The following is a 20,214-nucleotide window of genomic DNA, read 5'->3' as shown; positions in this document are numbered from 1 at the left end:
TCTACGACTCCATGTACTGTAGCACACCAGGCTTCCCTGTCCTTCACTATCTCCTGGAGTTTGTTCCAGTTCATGTCCATTGAGTCAGTGATGCAATCCAACTATCTCATCCTCTTCTCCTCCTGCCTTCAATCTTTCCCAGCATCAGGGTCTTTTCCAATGAACCAACTCTGCATCAAGTGGCCAGAATATTGGAGCTTCAACTTCAGTATCAGTCCTTTCAATGAATATTCAGTGCTGAATCTTAACAAACAAAACATCTATATGGCCCCTAAAAGCTCCAAAATAGAGGCAGTGCACAAGTTCAATGGGAAGGAAAGCATGATAGCCCACTCCAGTATTCTTGCCTGGAGAATCCCATGGACAGAGGAACCTGGCAGGCTACAGTCCATGGAGTTGCATAGAGCTGGACATGACTAAAGCAACTTAGCACACATGCAGGAGGGCACAAGTTCTATGGACTTTCTATTTCCCGGACATTGACAAGGAACCAGTGCTCATCCGGACTCTGGGATCATCTCAAGGTATATATTCACTCTTTTTAATTCATAAAACCCTGAGCATAATGTTTCCCCCACCAGAAAAGCACAGTGGACCTAGAGCAGAAAAAAGGGTCATGAGATGAGCAGCATTAAGCCTCTTATGACCCTGGGCTGGTCAGTTAATTTTTTGGTCTCAGTGTCCTCTTTTGTAGGCTGAAGGGGTGAACTTAACAGCTTCTATAATCACTTTCAGCTCTATATTTTTTAATGCAATGGATGATTATGTGTAAAGAGTCAAATGACCATTGTCCTCTCTGAAGTGATCACATGGCAGAAGGTCACTCACGAGGAGAAAATCTTCCCTTGGTTCTTGGGGGAAGCCTGGCTAGTCTCCAGCAAGGATGTCCTGGGTGGAGTGGTGTCTCATCAAAGGAATCTCTGTAGGAGCCCCTGTGAATGCTTGCATAGTACAGCTCCCCTGTCAGCCCACAGAACAGAACTCTTCTGTTCTTGCTTCCAAGGGGGGGCTGCTCTTGAGGCCAAGGGTTTGTCACTGAGGTCGTAGGCTGGCAAAGTCATTTCCAGACACGTTGCTCCTTGTTCTCATCAGAGGCTGTGACCCAGAGCCACAGTTCTGTGGGCGGCGTGCCCCATCATTACCTGGGTGGTAGTCTCTAGAGGTCTCTGTCCCCTTGGTGCCTGAGTGGGAAACAGGGTAGACTGACCAGGGAGCTCTCCTCAAGTAAGAACCAGTCATGTAACTTGCTAGGACTGAACAGCCAACCTCAAGAAATGGGGGAAAAAACCCCAAAAAACCACGATCCACATTTAGCCAAGGAATAAACCTAGAATGAAGATGCAGAATTCTGCAGCATTTTGTACTACAAGCAACATTATTCTGGAATCTAAACTCCTCCCCAAAAGTTAGAAGGCTCTATTACTCACTAAGAAGGGTTCATTTTGCATACAGACCCCCAACATTGCTGACACAGCTTGATGCTTCTGGAGTTTGGTGACTGTACTCCCCTTAAATACAAGCCTTCCCATTTTCTTTTTGAACTGAGATGCTACAGCTGTTCTAGTCTAAAGGAGCCACAAAATAGAATTCACTGCCCTCCTGGTCAAGGCTTGTCTCCTGTGGTTGTGTTGATCACCCAGCAGTAGACTTGAACTTTAAGCCGTAAAGATAAATAACTGTCCCCAGCAGATTGGTTCTGGGGTGGTCACATCATCATGTGGGATGCTGAGGCCACATGCATCCTGATATGGAGAGGAAGGGTGGAAACCAGAAACCGAGGAGTCTCCAAAAGTCCTCCTTCTCCTGTGGTCCCTCCATGACCACAGCCACCAAGTCCTTATAATTCTACCTTCTCAAATTTCCCCATTCTTGCTGCTTATGTTCTAGTTCATAGTATTTCTTTTAGATTAGACTATTACAATGGCCTACGAGGTCTAGGAAAAGTATTCTTATGAATATTTTTAACACATGGCCTGGTACAGATGGATAGCCACATGTAAATGATTGAAGTTGAACCCCTTCCTCACACCATATACAACAATTAACTCAAAATAAATCACAGACCTACAAGTAAGAGCTACAACTATAAAACTCTTAGAAAAAAATATAGGAGTAAATATTCATGAGACTATTTCTCTAGAATCTCGGGCTAGAGAAAGACTTGGTAGATATGATATCAAAAGCACACGTGACAAAAGAAAATATAGATAAATGGACTTCTTTGAAATTAAAAACCTTTGTGCTTTAACAGATACCATCAAGAAAGTGAAAAGACAACCCACGGAATTGAAGAAAATTTTACAGTTGAAGAATTGAAGGACACTTTACAATTGAAGAATATTTTACAATTCATATATATGATAAGAGACTTGCATCAAGAATATATAAAGAGTTTTACAATTTCATTATGGAAAGACAGATAATCCAATTTTTAAATGGACAAAGAATCTGATTTTGTATCTTCTCAAAGAAGATATACAAGATGTCAAGAGACACATGAAAACATAGTGAACATCATTAGCCATCAAGGAAATGCAAATCAAAACCACAATGAAATACCATTTTACACCAACTAGGATGGCTACCATCACACTTGCTTAACATCCACTAATATATGAAGGATTTAGAAAAATTAGAACCCTCGTACATTGCTGGTAGAAATGTAAAATGATGCAGATGCTTCAGAAACAGCTTGGCAGTCCTTCAAAAAGTTAAGTATAGAGCTATCAGGTGATACAGCAATTCCGATCTTAGGTATATACTCAAGAGAAAGGAAAATACACATCGACACAAAAACTTGTGCACAAATGTTTAAAGTAGCATCATACATTATAGCCTCAAAGTAGAAAAAACCCAAGCGCTCATAAGCAAATGAAAAGGTGAATAAAATGTGGTATATCTATACAATGGAATATTACTTGGCAATAAAAAGGAATGGGGTACTAATATATTCTGCAAGCATAGATTCCTGAAAACATTAAGTGCAAAAAGTCAGTGACAAAAGACCACATATTATATGATTCCATGTATAGTAAATGTCCAAAATAGGCAAATCTATACAGACAGAAAATAGATTAGCAGAGGGTTATGGATGGATCAGTAGTGTGGTGGGGAGGTGGGAATGAGGAATGACTGCTAATGGGTATTAGGTAGTTTTAGGGGTGATGAAAACATTCTAAAATCAGATAGTGGTGGGACCTCCCTGGTAGTCCAGTGGTTAAGAATCTGCCTTGCAATGCAAGGGACATGGCTCAATCCCTGATCAGGGAACTAAGATCCCACACACTGCAGAGCAACTAAGCCCGAACACCACAACTAGAGTCCTCTTGCTTTAACCAAAGATTCCACATGATGCAGTGAAGAGCCTTGGTGCTGCAACAAAGATCCCTTAGTGCTGCAACTAAGACCAGACACAGTCTGATAAATAATAAAATCAGATAGGGTGAAGGTTACACCACTCTGAAAATACACTAAAACCCACTTGACACCCCCACCATGTGTGTGCTCAGTCCTGTCTCACTCTTTGTGACCCCAGACTGTAACCCATCAGGCTTTTCTGTCTGTGGGATTTCCCATGCAAGAATACTGAAGTGGGTTGCCATTTCCTTCTCCACGGGCTCTTCCCACCCCAGGGATCAAACTTGAGTCTCCTCCATCTCCTGCATTGGCAGGCAGATTCTTTCCCACTGGATTACCTGGGAAGCAAAAACCACTTAATAGTATACTTTAAGTAAGTGAAACATATAGTGTGTGAATTATATCTTACCAAAACCATTTAAAAAGGAATATTCACCTATTCATTCATTGATTCACAAGTTCCCTGTCCCCAGTCTGCACTTTGATGCTTCTGCACTCAGCTGACATGATTTTACAAAAATGCAGATGGTACTCACGCAACTTCCTGATTAAACCTATAATGATTCAAGATCAAATTCAAACTCCTTGGCATATCATTGTCGGTCCTTCCTTCTCTAATGCTATCCAAGCTGACTCAAGCCTCCATTGCACCCAGTTACACTTCCTATCAGTGGACCCTCATGTGTCCTGTCCTATCTATGCTGTTACCCATCTTGACTATTCTTCATTCTTCAAGAATCAATATAGATGTCACTATCTTTCTGCCCCTGAGACAATAATGGGCTTTCTTTCCCAATAAGAGTCAAGGAAGGCTTAAATGTAGAGAGGCATTGAGATGGTTGTCTACTTTTTTTTTTTCAATTGGAATATAGTTGATTTACAATATTGTTGTGTTAATTTCTGCTGTATAGTAAAGACAATCAGCCATACATATACATATATCTCCTCTATGGCACCACAGGGCATTGCATACATGCTATACAGTATGTTCTCATTCAGTTCAGTTCAGTTCAGTCACTCAGTCATGTCCGACTCTTTGCGACCCCATGAATTACAGCACGCCAGGCCTCCCTGTCCATCACCAACTCCTGGAGTTCACTCAAACTCTTGTCCATCAAGTTGGTGATGCCATCCAGCCATCTCATCCTCTGTCATCCCCTTCTCCTCCTGCCCCCAATCCCTCCCAGCATCAGAGTCTTTTCCAATGAGTCAACTCTTCGCATGAGGTGGCCAAAGTACTGGAGTTTCAGCTTTAGCATCATTCCTTCCAAAGAAATCCCAGGGCTGATCTCCTTCAGAATGGACTGGTTGGATCTCCTTGCAGTCCAAGGGACTCTCAAGAGTCTTCTCCAACACCACAGTTCAAAAGCATCAATTCTTCAACGCTCAGCTTTCTTCACAGTCCAACTCTCACATCCATACATGACTACTGGAAAAACCATAGCCTTGACTAGACAGACCTTTGTTGGCAATGTAATGTCTTTGCTTTTCAATATGCTATCTAGGTTGGTCATAACTTTTCTTCCAAGAAGTAAGCATCTTTTAATTTCATAGCTGCAATCACCATCTGCAGTGATTTTGGAGCCCCCCAAAATAAAGTCTGACACTGTTTCCACTGTTTCCCCATCTATTTCCCATGAAGTGATGGGACCAGAGGCCATGATCTTCGTTTTCTGAATGTTGAGCTTTAAGCCAACTTTTTCACTCTCCTCTTTCACTCGCATCAAAAGGCTTTTTAGTTCCTCTTCACTTTCTGCCATAAGGGTGGTGTCATCTGCATATCTGAGGTTATTGATATTTCTCCCAGCAATCTTGAATCCAGCTTGTGCGTCTTCCAGCCCAGCGTTTCTCATGATGTACTTAGTTATCTATTTTATACCCAGTAGTGTATATATGTCAGTCTAAGTCTACAAAGTCATCCTGCTAAGACCATACCTTCATTACTCTTCTTCTCAACTATTCTTACATGTTTGTTTTTCCAAACACATCATCAAATTATATTGTGTGGTTAAAAAAATATTGTTCTTACTAATTTTGGGAGAGCAACCCTAAATCTAAAAACAACTCCAGGGAATACCACTTTTCTAAAAAGTGGCTATTTTTCTCCAAAAAACAGAGTCTGTATTTCTAATTGTCTAATAGAAATGCCCCTTAATGAAACTTTTATCATATTACATCACAACGCGATTTTTGGAAAGATGAAATAATATATGCAAAGTACCTGGTTCATTGACCAGCAAGAACCCTGAGAAACCAATTAGTTACAAGAGTGTCAATCTATCTCCCAAATATTTTTCAATTCTATTGTTTCCTTTTAATAGTCTAGAAATGTATTAGAGTAAACAATACAGCAAAATACACAAAGGTGTGTGTACAAAGATCTTTATCACCACATTATTTGTAATAGAAAACATGAGGGGAAATGTTCCATGATGGGAAAGTGATTGGAGATGTTACAGCAGGTTCATCAGTACCATTTTTCTAGATTCCATATATGAGTTAATGTAAGATACCTATTTTTCTCCTTCAAGTGAACATTCCAACTGAACATTTGTGCACTTACTTTATTCTGTATGACAGGCTATAAGTTCATCCACCTCCCCAGAACTGATTCAAATTCATTCTTTTTTATGGCTGAGCAATATTCGATTGCCTGGAGAATCTCACGGACAGAAGAGCCTGGTGGGCTGCAATCCATGGGGTCACAAAGAGTCGGGCATGACTGGGTGACTAACACTTACTTACTTACTAATATTCCATTGCATATATGTACCACATCTTCTTTATCCATTTATCTGTCAATGGACATCTAGGTTGCTTTCAAATGCAGACATGGATGTACAGAATGGATTTGTGGAAACAGTCGGGGAGGGAGAGAGTGGGATGAATGGAGAAAGTAGCATCAACATATATACACTATCATGTGTAGATGGCTAGCTGGTGAGAAGTTGCCGTATAACACAGGGAACCCAGTCTGTCACATTGTGATGACTTAGAGGAATAGGATGGTGTGGGGAAAGGGAAAGGAGGCTCAATAGGGAGGGAATATATGTATAATTATGGCTGATACATGTTGTTGTATGGCAGAAACCAACACAATATTGTAAAAATTTTTAAAAATAAAGGTAAATAAAAAGGTGTTATAACAGGAGGTTTCTGTTTCTGGAAGTAGGATGGATTTGTTACTTTGATCCCTCTGCTTACAACAAATAAAATGTTGGATGGAAATGTAAAAGTATCAGTGAAATAGCAAATGAGTAAGAAATTCTAGAAGGCTAAAAAGTAAATAAATGCTGCACCAAAACTTTTGCGAGAAGTAAGCAGATCCCCAAGGCTGGCTGTTGCCCTGAATCATTTTATGAACTGACTGAATGTAAACTGCATCTTCTATAGCTTTATGGGTATTGGGAGCAGACAGGAAGTCCTAGTTCCTTTTCAAGACGAGAAGTTTAATAGGATTCTCCTCTTACATAGAGGAGCCCCAAAGGATTTTAACCTCATTTTAAATGTGAACTGGAAGTAAATCCATCCCACTCTCAGGAACTGCATGAAAATTGTCAGTCTGGAAATGGCCCTAAATGGGAGGGGGGGAAAGCCTTTCCGATTTGCTGGGGAATAATAATTACCAGATGGCCCTCACAAGAGTTGGCAACCCTAATTCATACCACATGGATGTTTTTAAAAACCTCTAGATGAGAATTTAGTTTAAAATGGTTCCAGGCTAGTAGTGTCCCAACCACCTGGTGGAAGCAAATTCGAATCTTCTCTGGGGAAAGGAACCAGCTTTGACTAAGTCACTGAGAGTCCAGCAGAAAGAGAGACAGGTCTTATGAGATCTCAGAGAAAAAAGTAAAAATAAATTTTTGTTTAACGTAAAACACACATTGGAACAAGGCACCATGAGAGAGAACCAGAAGTAGCAATACACATCAAAATCAGACCTGCAAACACTTCAGATGGTGGAAATATCATGCAAAATTAAAAATAAATATATTTAATATTTTGAAGAAATAAAAGAAGTGACTGAAAGTTTTAAGGAGAGAGAAACTATGAAAATTTCTGAGCAGATCTGAAAAAGAACTAAGATAGTTAAAAATAAAATTAATAATGTTAAAAAATAAGTAAAAAGTTTAAACAGTAGGTTGGATGACACTGATGGGAAGATCAAAGAAATGAAATATGGATCAGAAAAAATACTACCCAGATGGCAACAAAAAGAGGTGAAAAATATGAAAAAGAGATCAAGAAATATTAAGACAGAGTGAGAAAGCATAACATCTAATCCAAGTTCCGGAAAGAGGGAATAGAAATCACTTGAACAGACACACTGCATGTGATAATGTCTGAAATTTCCAGTCCTGATGAAAGATATCAACCCACAGATCAATGAAACCCAATGAATCTCAAATAAGATGAACAAAGAGAAATGCATACTTAGTTCCTAGTGAAACTACTGAACATCAAAATATACTAAAGGTTTCTCTGGAGAGAAAAGACAATCTTTGAGCAAGCAACAATTAAAACTCACTTAAAACTCAAAACTCACATTTCAACTGCAATTATCTATGTCCAATGACAGTGAAATAATTAATTCACTGTGTCAAAAGAAAATAGCCATCAACATAAAATTGTACACCAGCTAAAATACCTTTAAAGCATGAGTAAAGTAAAGGTCTTCTCATATAGAAAATCTGAGGAAATTTGCCACCAGGGTATTCTCACTAAAGAAAATCCTCCCCCCCAACAAATGTTTTAGGGGGAAGCAAAGTGATCCCAGATTGAAAGCCTGTAGTACAAAGAATGGTGATAATAGGAAAGAGTAAATATTTGGGTAAATCTAAACAGAAACATGACTTTAAAATAATAATAATACCTGTGGCTTTATAAATTAAAATATAGCAAATCACCTGAAAACAATATAAGCCAGGAAAGAGTGCTTTTGGAATGAAAATGTTCAATGACTTTTGTATTGTTCAGAAAGGAGGGCAATTAGCCAATAAGATGAAATATAAAACATGAAGATCAGAAAAGAGGAAAAAACCATCCTCATTTGTAGACAACATGATTGTCTATGCTGAAAATCCCTAGTCATCTATAAAAATAATTCCCAGAAATATAATGAGTTTAGCACTTCACAGGATACAAAATAAACTTACAAAAATAAATAGCATTTCTATCTACTAGCAATGAATATATGGACACCAAAATTAAAATGTGTACCCATTGTAATCACTCAAAAATAAATACTTTAAGTATAAGTGCAACAAAATATGTATAGGACTTGTATGCTGCAAACCTCAAAACACTAATGAAATAAGTCAAAGTGAAAAAGTGAAAGTGAAAGTGTTCGTCACTCAGTCATATCCAACTCTTTGCAATCCCATGGACTGGGGCCCACCAGGCTCCTCTATCCATAGGATTTCCCAGGCAAGAATACAGGAGTGGGTTGCCATTTCCTTCTCCAGGGGATCTTCCCAACTCAGGGATCGAACCCATGACTCCTGCCTCATCTCCTGCATTGTAGGCAGATTCTTTACCACTGAGCTACTCTACTCAAGGCACTGTGATGACCTAAATGGGAAGGAATCCAAAAGAGAATAAATATATGTATATATATAACTGATTCACTTTGCTGTATAGCAGGAAACTAACACAACATTGTAAAGCAACTATACTCCAATAAAAATTTTTTTAAAAAAGTAGAACTGAGATTTCTGGTTCTAAGACACACTAGGGTCAACTCACTTTCCTCCTCGCTTAGAAATACAACCAAATGCCCTGAAAACTATACAACAGACAATAAAAAGATTCTGAATGCCAGCAAGAAGAAGCTAACTGGCAAGAGACCCCGGGACTTATTGAATGATAATATCATGAATTCTTTGTGCCATCTCATTAAGTTCTATATACCCAGTGGAGAAGAATATTCCAGTATTCTTGCCTGGAGAAACCCATGGACAGAGGAGCCTGGCCGGCTGCAGTCCCTGGGGTCGCAAAGAGGCAGACATGACTGAGTGACTGAACAACAACTATACATCCAGACCAAACGCTGTAGACCTGCAACCCAAAACAAACAACAGTGCTCTCTCTGGTCTTTCAAAAGACCAGGAAATGGGAAACATCAATACCAGCACCTAGCAAAATCCCCAGCCCCTGCCCTACAACCAGGGAACTAACAGGAGGTGTGACCTGCCTGCTGGGGCAGGTGTCCCAGCCCCGGTCCTACAGCTCAGGCATCACTGGCAGGTGGTCCGATCTACCTGCAGCAGTGGCAGCAGCCAAGCCCCAGGCCGACCCAGCCCCCACTCTACTATTGGGCACAAGCAGGAGTCGACCTAACTACTGGGGCAGGATCAGCTGCGTGTTTCATTTTCCTGCCCTCCACCTGGTGGCCAAAGAGACCCAGGCCCAGCAGCTTCTGCACATCCCCACCTTCAGTGGCAGATGGTCACCAGTGACACCAGGCAGGCCAGAGAGGCAGAGCTGCAGGGAGTAAACGAGAAATCTAGCTGTGCCAGAAAAATGAAGCAGACCAGAATAACATTGCAAGGGCTCTGAAAACTAAAATGTCATTACTACAAAAGCCCACAAGAGCAGTACAGAACTATATGCTAAAACAGCAGATTTAACCAGATGAAGAGACCCCCCCCTCCCAACATAATCATGAAAATGTCCAAGATACAATCAAAAGTCATTTCTAACATCAAGAACCAGGAAAGACATGATTTGAAGAAGAAAAGACAATCACCAATGCCAGTACCAAGATCAATCAAATGTCAGAATTACTTGATGAGGATTATAAAGCAGTCATTGTAAAAACACTTCAAAAATCATTGACAAATTCCCTTGATACCAACAAAAAACTGAGAGACATCAACCAAGAACTAGAATTTTTTTAAAGAAACAAATAGAGGTTAGAGAACTGAATATAAGAAACTGAAAAAAATTAGCACCAAGATACTTCATAATTAAACTTCCCCAAACCTGAAGACAAAGAAAGAAGTTCTTTAAAAAAAGAGAAAGAAATGATACACTACTTCCTCCCCCAAAAAATATCAAGTCAAAAGACAGGTTTCACATCTGAAAACATGGAAAGTAACAGGAAAGGAAACAATATTTTTAAAGAGCAGAAAAATTCATGCCAACTATAAATCCCATATTCATCGAGATGAAAGACTCTTCAGAAACGAAGGGGAAATAAAGATATTCTTAGAAGTAGGAAAAACTAAAAGAATGTGTGGCTAGAAGATGTACCCTTAAAAAATGGTTCAGAGAAGCTATCCAAATAAAATAATAAAACAGCTGAAAACTTCATAAAGGAAAGAACAGCAGAAGGGTGAAAGGGTTAGTCGCTCAGTCATGTTCAACTCTTTGTGACCCCATGGACTCTTGCAGGAGCTCACCAGGCTCCTCTGTCCATGGAATTCTCCAAGAAAGAATACTAGAGTGGGTTGCCATTCCCTTCTCCAAGGGATCTTCCCAACCCTGGGATGGAACCTGGGTCTCCTGCATTGCAGGCAGACTCTTTACTGTTTGAGACACCAGGGAAGCCAAGGAGTAAACATAATAGATTATTTTTCCCCTTCATGAGCCTCTTTAACCGTATTTTACGGTTGAAGCAAAAGTTATAATGTCACCTGATGAGGTACTCAATGGATGTAAAGGAAATATTTAAGACAAGGGAGAGTAAAGGGGTATAAATGAAGTCAGTTTTCTACACTTCACTCAAAATAGGAAAATGTTTGTACCTATATGGTAATATCCAATACATATACAATATGATAATATAGCAACCACATGAAGAATTTTATAAATAAATCAAAATGGAACCCTGAAAAATGTGCAAGTAATCCACAGGAGGGCAAAAGAAAATCAACGAAGGAACAAGAAATAGAGTGAACAAACAGAAAACAAATACAGTAAACCCTTTACATAGAAATGAGTTCCATTCTGAGAGCGTGTTCATAGGTACAATTTGCTCATGAGTTCAACAAAGTTAGCCTAGGTACCCAACTAACACAGTCGGCTATATAATACTGTACTGTAATAGGTTTATAATACTTTTCACCCAAATAATACATTCAAAAATAAAACAAAAAATAAACCATTTAAAATCTTACAGTATAGTACCTTGAGAAGTACAGGAATACAGTACAACAGCAGGGGCTGGCATCGAGTGAACAGGCAAGAAGAATTACTGACTGGAGGAGGGAGAGGAGGTGGGTGATGGTAGAGCTGAAGGGTCGTCAGCAGTAGGAGAAAGAGGGCAAGCTGAGATGTCATTCACACCTGACGTTGATGACACAGGTTCTGGTAACTTGTTGGATTAAATTCTATTACCCTCTTGCTTCCAGACATCCTGGGCTTGAAATAAAGATCCTGCACTACTGTTCTCTATATAGTCAGTCAGTCAGTTGCTCAGTAGTGTCCGACTCTTTGTGACCCCATGGACTGCAGCACGCCAGGCTTCCCTGTCCATCACCAACTCCCAGAGTTTACTCAAACTCATGTCCATTGAGTCAGTGATGCCATTCATACAGTACTATACAGTAAAATTGCACACAAGCACAACCACTTATAGAGGATGCACACATGTGACAGTGTACGCGACGCGTGAACTAGCTTATGCAATGGGACATGAGCATGTACGTTTGCATCTTCGGAAGTTCACAAGTTGAAGGTTCATATGTGAAGGGGGAGAGTAAGGTGACTTACTGTCATAAAGTGGCAGACTTAAGGCCTAACATCTTTACCACTGAGCCATCTGGGAATCCCAGTAACCAGGGGGCTGGATACAAAGAATAAAGAGAAGCTTTAGGTGGTTTGAAATGTACATATGAAGAGCCATAGTGAAAACAGAGTAGGAGGGCTTCCCTGGTGGTCCAGTAGCTAAGACTTCGCCTTCCAAGGCAGGGCATGTGGGTTTGATCCCTGGTTAGGTTTGATCCCTGGTTGCGGCGAAGAAGGGGACAACAGAGGATGAGGTGGTTGGATGGCATCACTGACTCAATGGACATGAGTTTGAGCAAGCTCCAGGAGTTGGTGATGGACAGGGAAGCCTGGCTTGCTGCAGTCCATGGTGTTGCAAAGAGTTGGACACGATTGAGTGACTAAACTGACTGGTGAGCTATGATCCTACCTGGCCCATGGCCAAAACAAAACAAAACATAAAACAGAAGCAATGTTGTAACAAATTCAATAACGATTTTTAAAAAATGGTCCACATTAAAAAAAAAACTTCAAAAAAAAAAAAAAGAAAGAACACAGAGTAGGAAAGGTAGATGCTTTGTTTATTGCTACTTCACAATACCCCTTCTTCTCTTCGCTTTTCTTTCCACCAACCCCCTTTTCCCTAACCAAATGCTGTCCTGTCAGAACTAATGAAACTCAAAAGACCAGCTTCCAGGCAAATAGGTCCAGATGTCTTTGACAACAGAAACAGCGACCAGAAATCACATGAAGTTTTGGAAGCGGCAAGTGCCCCAAACTGTACCTGTGGGCCGCCCCTCCCGCTTCCTGCACGTGGACCACCTAGGCTCCCTCCCCATTCTCCCCCCACACTGGGGATGCGGCTGGCTCCGTGGGAGTCCTGGAGCCCTGAGCATCCCTCCCAGGGGCTGCTCTCAGTCTCCACAAGCTGCTCTTCTGTGGCAGGAAGGGGCAGGCGGCCAAAGGATTGGGTTTCCCACTTGCCAAGGAAGCCTGGGCCTCAAAGCCACAGGCTGAGCGGGCTCACAGGCAGCTAAATGAAGGGACCCGTCTGCTCCCGGAGGGCCCTGACCGCCCTCTCTCCACCCGACAGCACATGCCAGAGACTGAGACGGCTGCTCCGGCCTCAGTGCCTCCTGAGTCACTCTGCGCGAGTGATGACTTGCCCTAACCAGTAATTTGAATTCATAAAGAGAAGCAGGGTCTTCCACAAAACGAAGGCTGTTCCCATGTGGATCAAAGCATCCTGAGTCCTCTTAGGAAGGCGGCCCCAAAGGGAGGACCTGCCCCAAGTCTGGTCTCATCTGCTGCCGCCCTATTCCCAGAAGGAGTGTCCAGCAACTCCAGACCCCAACCAGTGAGAATGCCAAAAGCAATGTCCAGTGTAAACCCATGGGTTGGCGCCCCCCAAAAAAAACCCAATGCAAGCTCAGGCTATGTCAATAGAAGCTCGACGTCAAGGGTGGCCTCATTATGTTCATTTACGCAACCATTCTTTCCACAATATTTATAGAGTCACTAGCATGTGCCAGTACCCAATCTCATCCAGTGCCATGAAGAGCGCCAGCTCTCAGATGGATAAACACTGCTTCAGGCCTCTTTGGTGATCTGCTAGTACTTAGCTAGAGAGAAACTGAGAAACAAATGAGACGGGAGGGGTCACACTGCATCCAGAGACCTTTGTGTCCCCAACCCCATAGTCTCTCTCCCCTGGATCTATCTGATCGAGAGCAAATAATACCACTCTGTGTACAGTCTGAGGCTGGAGAGATGCCAGGGTGGTTACTTCCTAGATTAGAGAATTGCAGGTGTCCACGTGCTTGCAGGTAAGACCTCTTGTGGTATTGGGCAGTGCAGGGCATACAAGGAGAAGGAGGACATGGCCGGTGGCCAAGAGCCAGGGCCCCCCATCCTAGTGCAGAACACTGAGAAATCCAATAGCAGGGACTGCTCTGGTGGTCCAGTAGGTCTGTGCTCTTAATGCAGGGGGCCCGGGTTTGATCCCTGGTCAGGGAGCTGCATCCCCACATGCCATAACTATAAGACCCTGTGTGCCCCAACTAAGATCTGGAGCAGCCAAATAAAACAAAATTTTAAAAAAGAAAGAGAGAGAAAAAAATCCAAGAACTCATTTGACCTTGGTTGTCCAAGTACTTGCGCTTGTCAAGGAAGAAGGATAGAACATATATCTTAAAAAATATTTTACCTTGATTTATAACTTTAATGTTTTTAATTTCAAAAAAAAATTTACTGGAATATAGCTGTTTTACAATGTTGTGTCATTTTCTGCTGTACAACAAAGTGAATTAGCTATACATTCACATTTTGTTGTTCAGTTGCTAAGTCATGTCCGAATCGTTTCGATCCCATGGACTACAGCATGTTAGGCTCCTCCTCCTTCAATATCTCCAGGACTTTGCTCAAATTCATGTCCATACGGATTTCCTTTTTGGATTTCCTTTCCATTTAGGTCACCACAGAGCACTGAATAGTGCTTCCTGTGCTATCCAGTAGGTTCTCACTAGTTAGTTACCTATTTTATACATAGTATCAGTAGTGTATACATATCAATCCCAATCTCTCAATGCATTCCATATTCTACTTAGAGGGTATTTAAAAATACTCTTTCCATTTGGAAAAAGACAGTGGGTCTGGAGTAACCGAGGAGTCTGTGCATTCCTTCCTTTGAAAAGTCTAGGTTTATGAAATGTTTGCACCTTGTTTTATGTCCCTGGATATGTTCGAGTGTGTCCTAGTTTATAGTCCATGGGAACTTGAATAGAATTTGTATGCTACTGTTGTGTGAAAATTATATAAATCTTAATTATGTTGAACTGGTTCAGGGTGATTTTCAGGTCTACCATATCCTTCTACTTTTCTGTATATTCATTCTATTAATTTTTCAGAGTTTGATACTGAAACCCCAACTGTTGCTGCTGCTAAGTCGCTTCAGTCGTGTCCGACTCTGTGACCCCATAGATGGTAGCCCACCAGGCTCCCCTGTCCCCAGGATTCTCCAGCAAGAACACTGGAGTGGGTTGCCATTTCCTTCTCTAATGCATGAAAGTGAAAAGTGAAAGTGAAGTTGCTCAGTCTGACCCTTAGCGACCCCATGGACTGCAGCCTACCAGGCTCCTCCGTCCATGGGATTTTCCAGGCAAGAGTACTGGAGTGGGTTGCCATTTCCTTCTCTGGAAACCCCAACTAAAAATCTTAATTTATCTACTTAAAAAAATAATTGCAATATATAGTAGGACTATCTGTAACTTTGTTCTGTATTTTCCAAGTCTCTTTTAAATGTGTTACCATACTTCATAATTTAAAAAATAAGAAAGAGAGAAAAAAAAGAAATGTTCTTAGTCCAAACTGAGATGTTATGTAAGTAATATGCCTAGTTTCAAAAGACTTAGTATGAAAAAAGAGATGTAAAATACTTTGATAATTATTTGATATCATTTGATAATAATTTTATATTAATGAAATAATGTTTTGGATATATTGGATTAAATAAAATATGTATTAAAGATTTTTTTAAGAAAAGTCCATTAAAAAATCATAAAAGATAAAGTCTAGGTCTGATACATTGAGTTTCTATTTACTAGGTTGGGGAATCTGACTTTGAACACTCTTCCCCAGGGCTCTGGACGCTACCCTGAAGAAGAAGCCCCTTTGGACCCTCAATGCACAGCACAGATCCAAATGTCTGCTTCAGATTCTACATGTCCCTGCCCAGCTCTGGCACATCCCTGGGCTGTGACTGACTTAGTCCTGGTCATGCCAAACACAACACATCCAATAAGGCTTTTATTCCTTTTTTCAGTTGGCTGTTTATCTAACTTCCTCTTTTTTAATTTTCATATTAGGCGTTTCTAGAGACAGGCATGATGTCATAGGGCCTCTTTCCAGACGTTGTTTTGAAATCAGTGTAACCATGGCATTGCTGGAGGCTGATGAGTCCCCCTGGGCCAATGGAGTCACGCCTGGGTGCAGGGCAGGGTAGGAGCCAGGGCGGGGAGTAGTGAGTCCCTGCGAGGAGGGACAGGGCGGGGGTGTTCCTGAGGACACAGAGGCTCCTCTAGGAAAGGACACTGGGACCAGCTGTCAACTTGGACCTTTCTACCCTGGCACTTTTGACACAGGACGGTGGCTCAGATGTTAAAGAATCTGCCTGCAATGCAGGAGACGTGGGTTTGATCCCTGGGTCTGGAAGATCCCCTGAAGGAGGAAATGGCAACTCACTCCAGTATCCTTTCCTGGAGAATCCCATGGACAGAGGAGTCTACAGTTCATCTGGTTGCAAAAGAGCTTAGCGACTAAACAACAACAACAATGTGCATTGCATGGTGGATTTTCTTGTGTAAATACTTATAACTGTATCCTCATAAAACTCATCTGAAGTATGTATCATACTAAAAGTCTCCATCTCATAGATGAGAAACGGACACACAAAAAGTTAAAGCAATCAGTAAGGACCTACTGTGTAGCACAAGAAACTCTTTTTCAATATTATGTAACAAACTAGATGGGAAAAGAATTTGGAAAAGAATAGATACATGTATAGGGGCTTCCCAGGTGGCACTTGTGGTAAAAGAATCCACCTGCCAATGCAGGTGACATGAGAGACACAGGTTTGATCCTTGAGTCACGAAGATCCCCTGGAAAAGGAAATGGCAACCCACTCCAGTATTCTTGCCTAGAGAATCCTATGGACAGAGGACCCTGGCAGGCTCCAGTCCACAGGATTGCAAAGAGTAGGACACGAGTGAAGAGACTTAGCATGCAGATACATCTGCATGTGTGATCACTGTGCTGTAAAGCTGACACTATTAATGTCATAACACTGTTTATCAGCTATGTGCTTAGTCGTTCAGTCATGCCCGACTCTTTGCAACCCCAAAGACTGAAGTCTGCCAGTCTGCTCTGTCCATGGTGATTCTCCAGGCGTGAATACTGGAGTGGATTGCCATGCCCTCCTCCAGTTTATCAGCTATACTTCAATATATATTTTTAAAAATTTAAAAAGGTAAAGTGAATTTTCCAGGAACACACAGTTTACTAATTGGGAAAGTTGGACTCAAACCCAAGCAATCAGACTAATGAGCCCACACCTCCAGCCCCTAGGCCGTACTTCATCCCCCTGCCCCTGACATACAAATGCTGCTGTGATCTCCTTCCCTGGAAAGGGTCAGTGAGATAGAACTGTGAAAACACTGTCTAAACCAAAGTATTTAGTGCACACGTGACTCACAGAGAGACGAGAAGGTGAGGCTTGCCCCGGACCCCTTGCCAGTCTCCTGCCCTTTGCCCGTTCATCTGGCCTCCCCAGGTCTCCAGCATCCTGCCACTAGACAGGCTCCCAGAACATAGCTCCAGACACACCATTCTGTGCATGGAGCCCATGCATCAGCACTGGGGCCTCCTCATTGCTGCATCTCTGCCCATGCAGTTCCCTCCACCTGGGAGTCTCTCCCACCCACTCCCGTGTTGCCAAATCCTATGTCCTTCTGGTGGCATCTCACCTTTTACTGGTCATTTCTGCAGCTCTGAATATTTCCCATCTTAGAACACACCATCTTCCTCCCCTGGGATTGTTCAGGGCAGAACTTGCAGTTAAACTTGCCACATTTCATCCTCCCATGGACAAATGGTGCTAACTGTGCCTTGAAAGTAAATACCTACCCTGACCATCCACAGTACCACTGCCATGACCTGCTCAAAAAGCCACATCACTTCTGGCTTGGGTTATGGTCAAAGTTCTGCTCACTGGCCTCCCTAGGCTCCACTCTCTGCTCTGGAGCCAGAGGGCTTGTTAAAATTATTGAGGTGGCTCAGTTGGTAAAGAATCTGCCTGCAACAGACCACCTGCAATGCAGGAGATGCGGGTTCGATCCTGGGATTGGGAAGATCCCCTGGAGAAGGAACTGGCCACCCACTGCAGTATTCTTGCCTGGGAAATTCCACGGACAAAGGAGCCTGGTGGGCTACAGTCCCTGGGGTTGCAAAGAGTTGGATTTGACTTAGCAATTAAACCACCAGCACCCCTGCTCCGTCTTCCCATGTTTTCCCATCCTTCTGAGAGTAAAGCTCCATGTCTGGTGGACACTGGCTCCCGTCCCGACTCCATCCTCCCCACTCCCTTCTTCCCTGTATACCCTGTGCACACTCTCCTCTTACTGTCTTTGCACATGCTGTTCCCTCTGCCTGGATGCTCTTCCCCCAGATGTTCATATGACTCACTTCTCTGCTCTCTTCATTCAGGTCCTGAATGTCCCTTCTTTAGAGAAGCCTTTATGATCACCTTTTCAAAAAGGGCAGGGACCCCTCCTCATCTCCCTCTCTATCCCTTTATTCTGCTTAATATTTCTTCACTATTGAATATTTTATCACATGCTGAGTTGTTAACATCAGTATTCCCCCCACTAGAATAAAAGTTGCCCGCAGGCAGGGACTGAGTCTGCCAACTCTATAGAACAGTGCCGAATCTGGGTTGGTACTCTGTAAACATTGACTAAGTGTACCCATGGGCTTCGCTGGTGGCTCAGAGGGTAAAGAAACCATTTGCCAATGCAGGAGACCCGGGTTTGATCCCTGGGTAGGGAAGATCCCCTGGAGGAGGGCATGGCAACCCATTCCAATATTCTTGCCTGGAGAATCCCATGTGCAGAGGGGCCTGGCGGGCTACAGTCCATGGAGTTGCAAAGAGCTGGACGTGACTTAGTGACTAAGCATAGCAAACCCTACTTAGTTTCCCTTCTCCTGCTTCCCTGTGGCTCTGCTGACCATCCCTCATTCACACCTGTGTTGGAACTGGCAGGGGGCACCTGGAGAACGCTCAAGGTTGGCATTCCAGTGCAGACTCACTCAGCCTGTAGTCCTTGCCCTGCTCAACATATGGGCTCCTGCCGGGTCTGGGCCCTGTAAGTCAGCTTCTATTAATATCAGGCTCTTGACTGGTGTGAATCGAGCTGCCTGTCTGGAGCCATGACCTCCCCAGTGTATAGCACCTGGCATTTTCCAGCAGGGATCTAGGCTCAGTTTACCTGGGTGGGGGGAGCTTACACAGTATCTTCATGAATCTTTTAGGCAGGAAAGTCAACTGAGCCTGACTCATTGTTATTGTTCCAGTGGGTGCTGCCCCAACCTTTTCCCTGCTCTTGTTCAGAATGCGAACTTGCTGCCTCCCTGACTTTGGACTAGGACGATGTGTTGACTTTCATTCATGGCCCCAGGAGCCATCTGGGATTCCTCCCGCCCCACACACACCCTGGCGCACCTTCGTAAAGAACATCCTCCTGCAGGCCTTGCCTCGATCGTTCCCAGCTGCCTGGAGTTGTGTGGCCTCAGAGGACAGTGTGAGGTCAGGAATGCTGCGGGGCACAGCCTCTGACGTGTCTGCCAGCTGCACAGATGAGTGGAAAATTCCCTCCTTGTCCTGGCCCAGGGAAATCTCAAAGGGGTCAGGGTATCTCTCGTCAGGGCTTGAGCTGTCATCGCTGGTCTGGGCGTTACAGAGGATCAGGGAGCGGGAGATGGACCGCAACTTGGTGGATTTTCTGCTCTTTCCGGAACGGCTGTGAGGCTCCATCCTCAGGGAGGAGGTAAAGCTGCCCTTCTTCCTTTCCTGATCTCTGGCCCTCGGCTGACGAGTGGCGACTGGACTGGGTTTAGCCACCACGTCGTGGGTCCCTGGAAGAGAAAGGAAATAGGAAGAGGCAATGGGACTTGCTGCAGACAAGTGGAGCAAGACACAAGTCCTGGAACTGAGCCACGATGTCCGTGAAGCAGGACAGATGGCGAGATCATCACTCGATGTAACTGGCCCTTCCAGGGTGCCGGCCACATGGAGGGATCAAGTGTTTACCACACCCTCCTGAAGCTCCAATACTTTGGCCACCCGATGTGAAGAGCGGAGTCATTTGAAAAGACCCTGATCTGGGAAAGATTGGAGGCAGGAGGAGAAGGGGACAACAGAGGATGAGATGGTTGGATGGCATCACTGACTCAACCAACATGAGTTTGAGCAAACTCTGGGAGACGGTGAGGGACAGGGAAGCCTGGCGTGCTGCAGTCCATGAGGGTTGCAAAGAGTCAGACGCAACTTAGCAACTGAACAACAACAATCACTCTCAGGCTCACAGAGCCCAGAGC

The 20,214-nt window shown here is 43.1% G+C and overlaps 1 protein-coding gene across 6 annotated transcripts in view; it reads right to left on the bottom strand.

The window, feature by feature from the left end:
- Positions 1-20,214, bottom strand: part of IL16 (interleukin 16) — a 126,681-nt gene that overhangs the window by 60,233 nt on the left and 46,234 nt on the right. For all 6 annotated transcript variants that reach the window (XR_011562590.1, XM_070775254.1, XM_070775253.1 and 3 more), the window contains one exon: positions 19,340-19,752. Coding sequence is in view for 5 of the 6 variants with exons in the window: in XM_070775254.1 (XP_070631355.1) it covers positions 19,340-19,752 (413 nt within the window). In the remaining variant the exon portion in view is untranslated. The remainder of the gene's footprint in view (positions 1-19,339; positions 19,753-20,214) is intronic.

This window comes from Bos indicus, chromosome 21 (assembly GCF_029378745.1).
Source record: "Bos indicus isolate NIAB-ARS_2022 breed Sahiwal x Tharparkar chromosome 21, NIAB-ARS_B.indTharparkar_mat_pri_1.0, whole genome shotgun sequence".
Taxonomy (NCBI): domain Eukaryota; kingdom Metazoa; phylum Chordata; class Mammalia; order Artiodactyla; family Bovidae; genus Bos; species Bos indicus.
The sequence above is the reverse complement of the archived record's forward strand: the minus strand, read 5'-3'. Positions and strand labels throughout refer to the sequence as shown.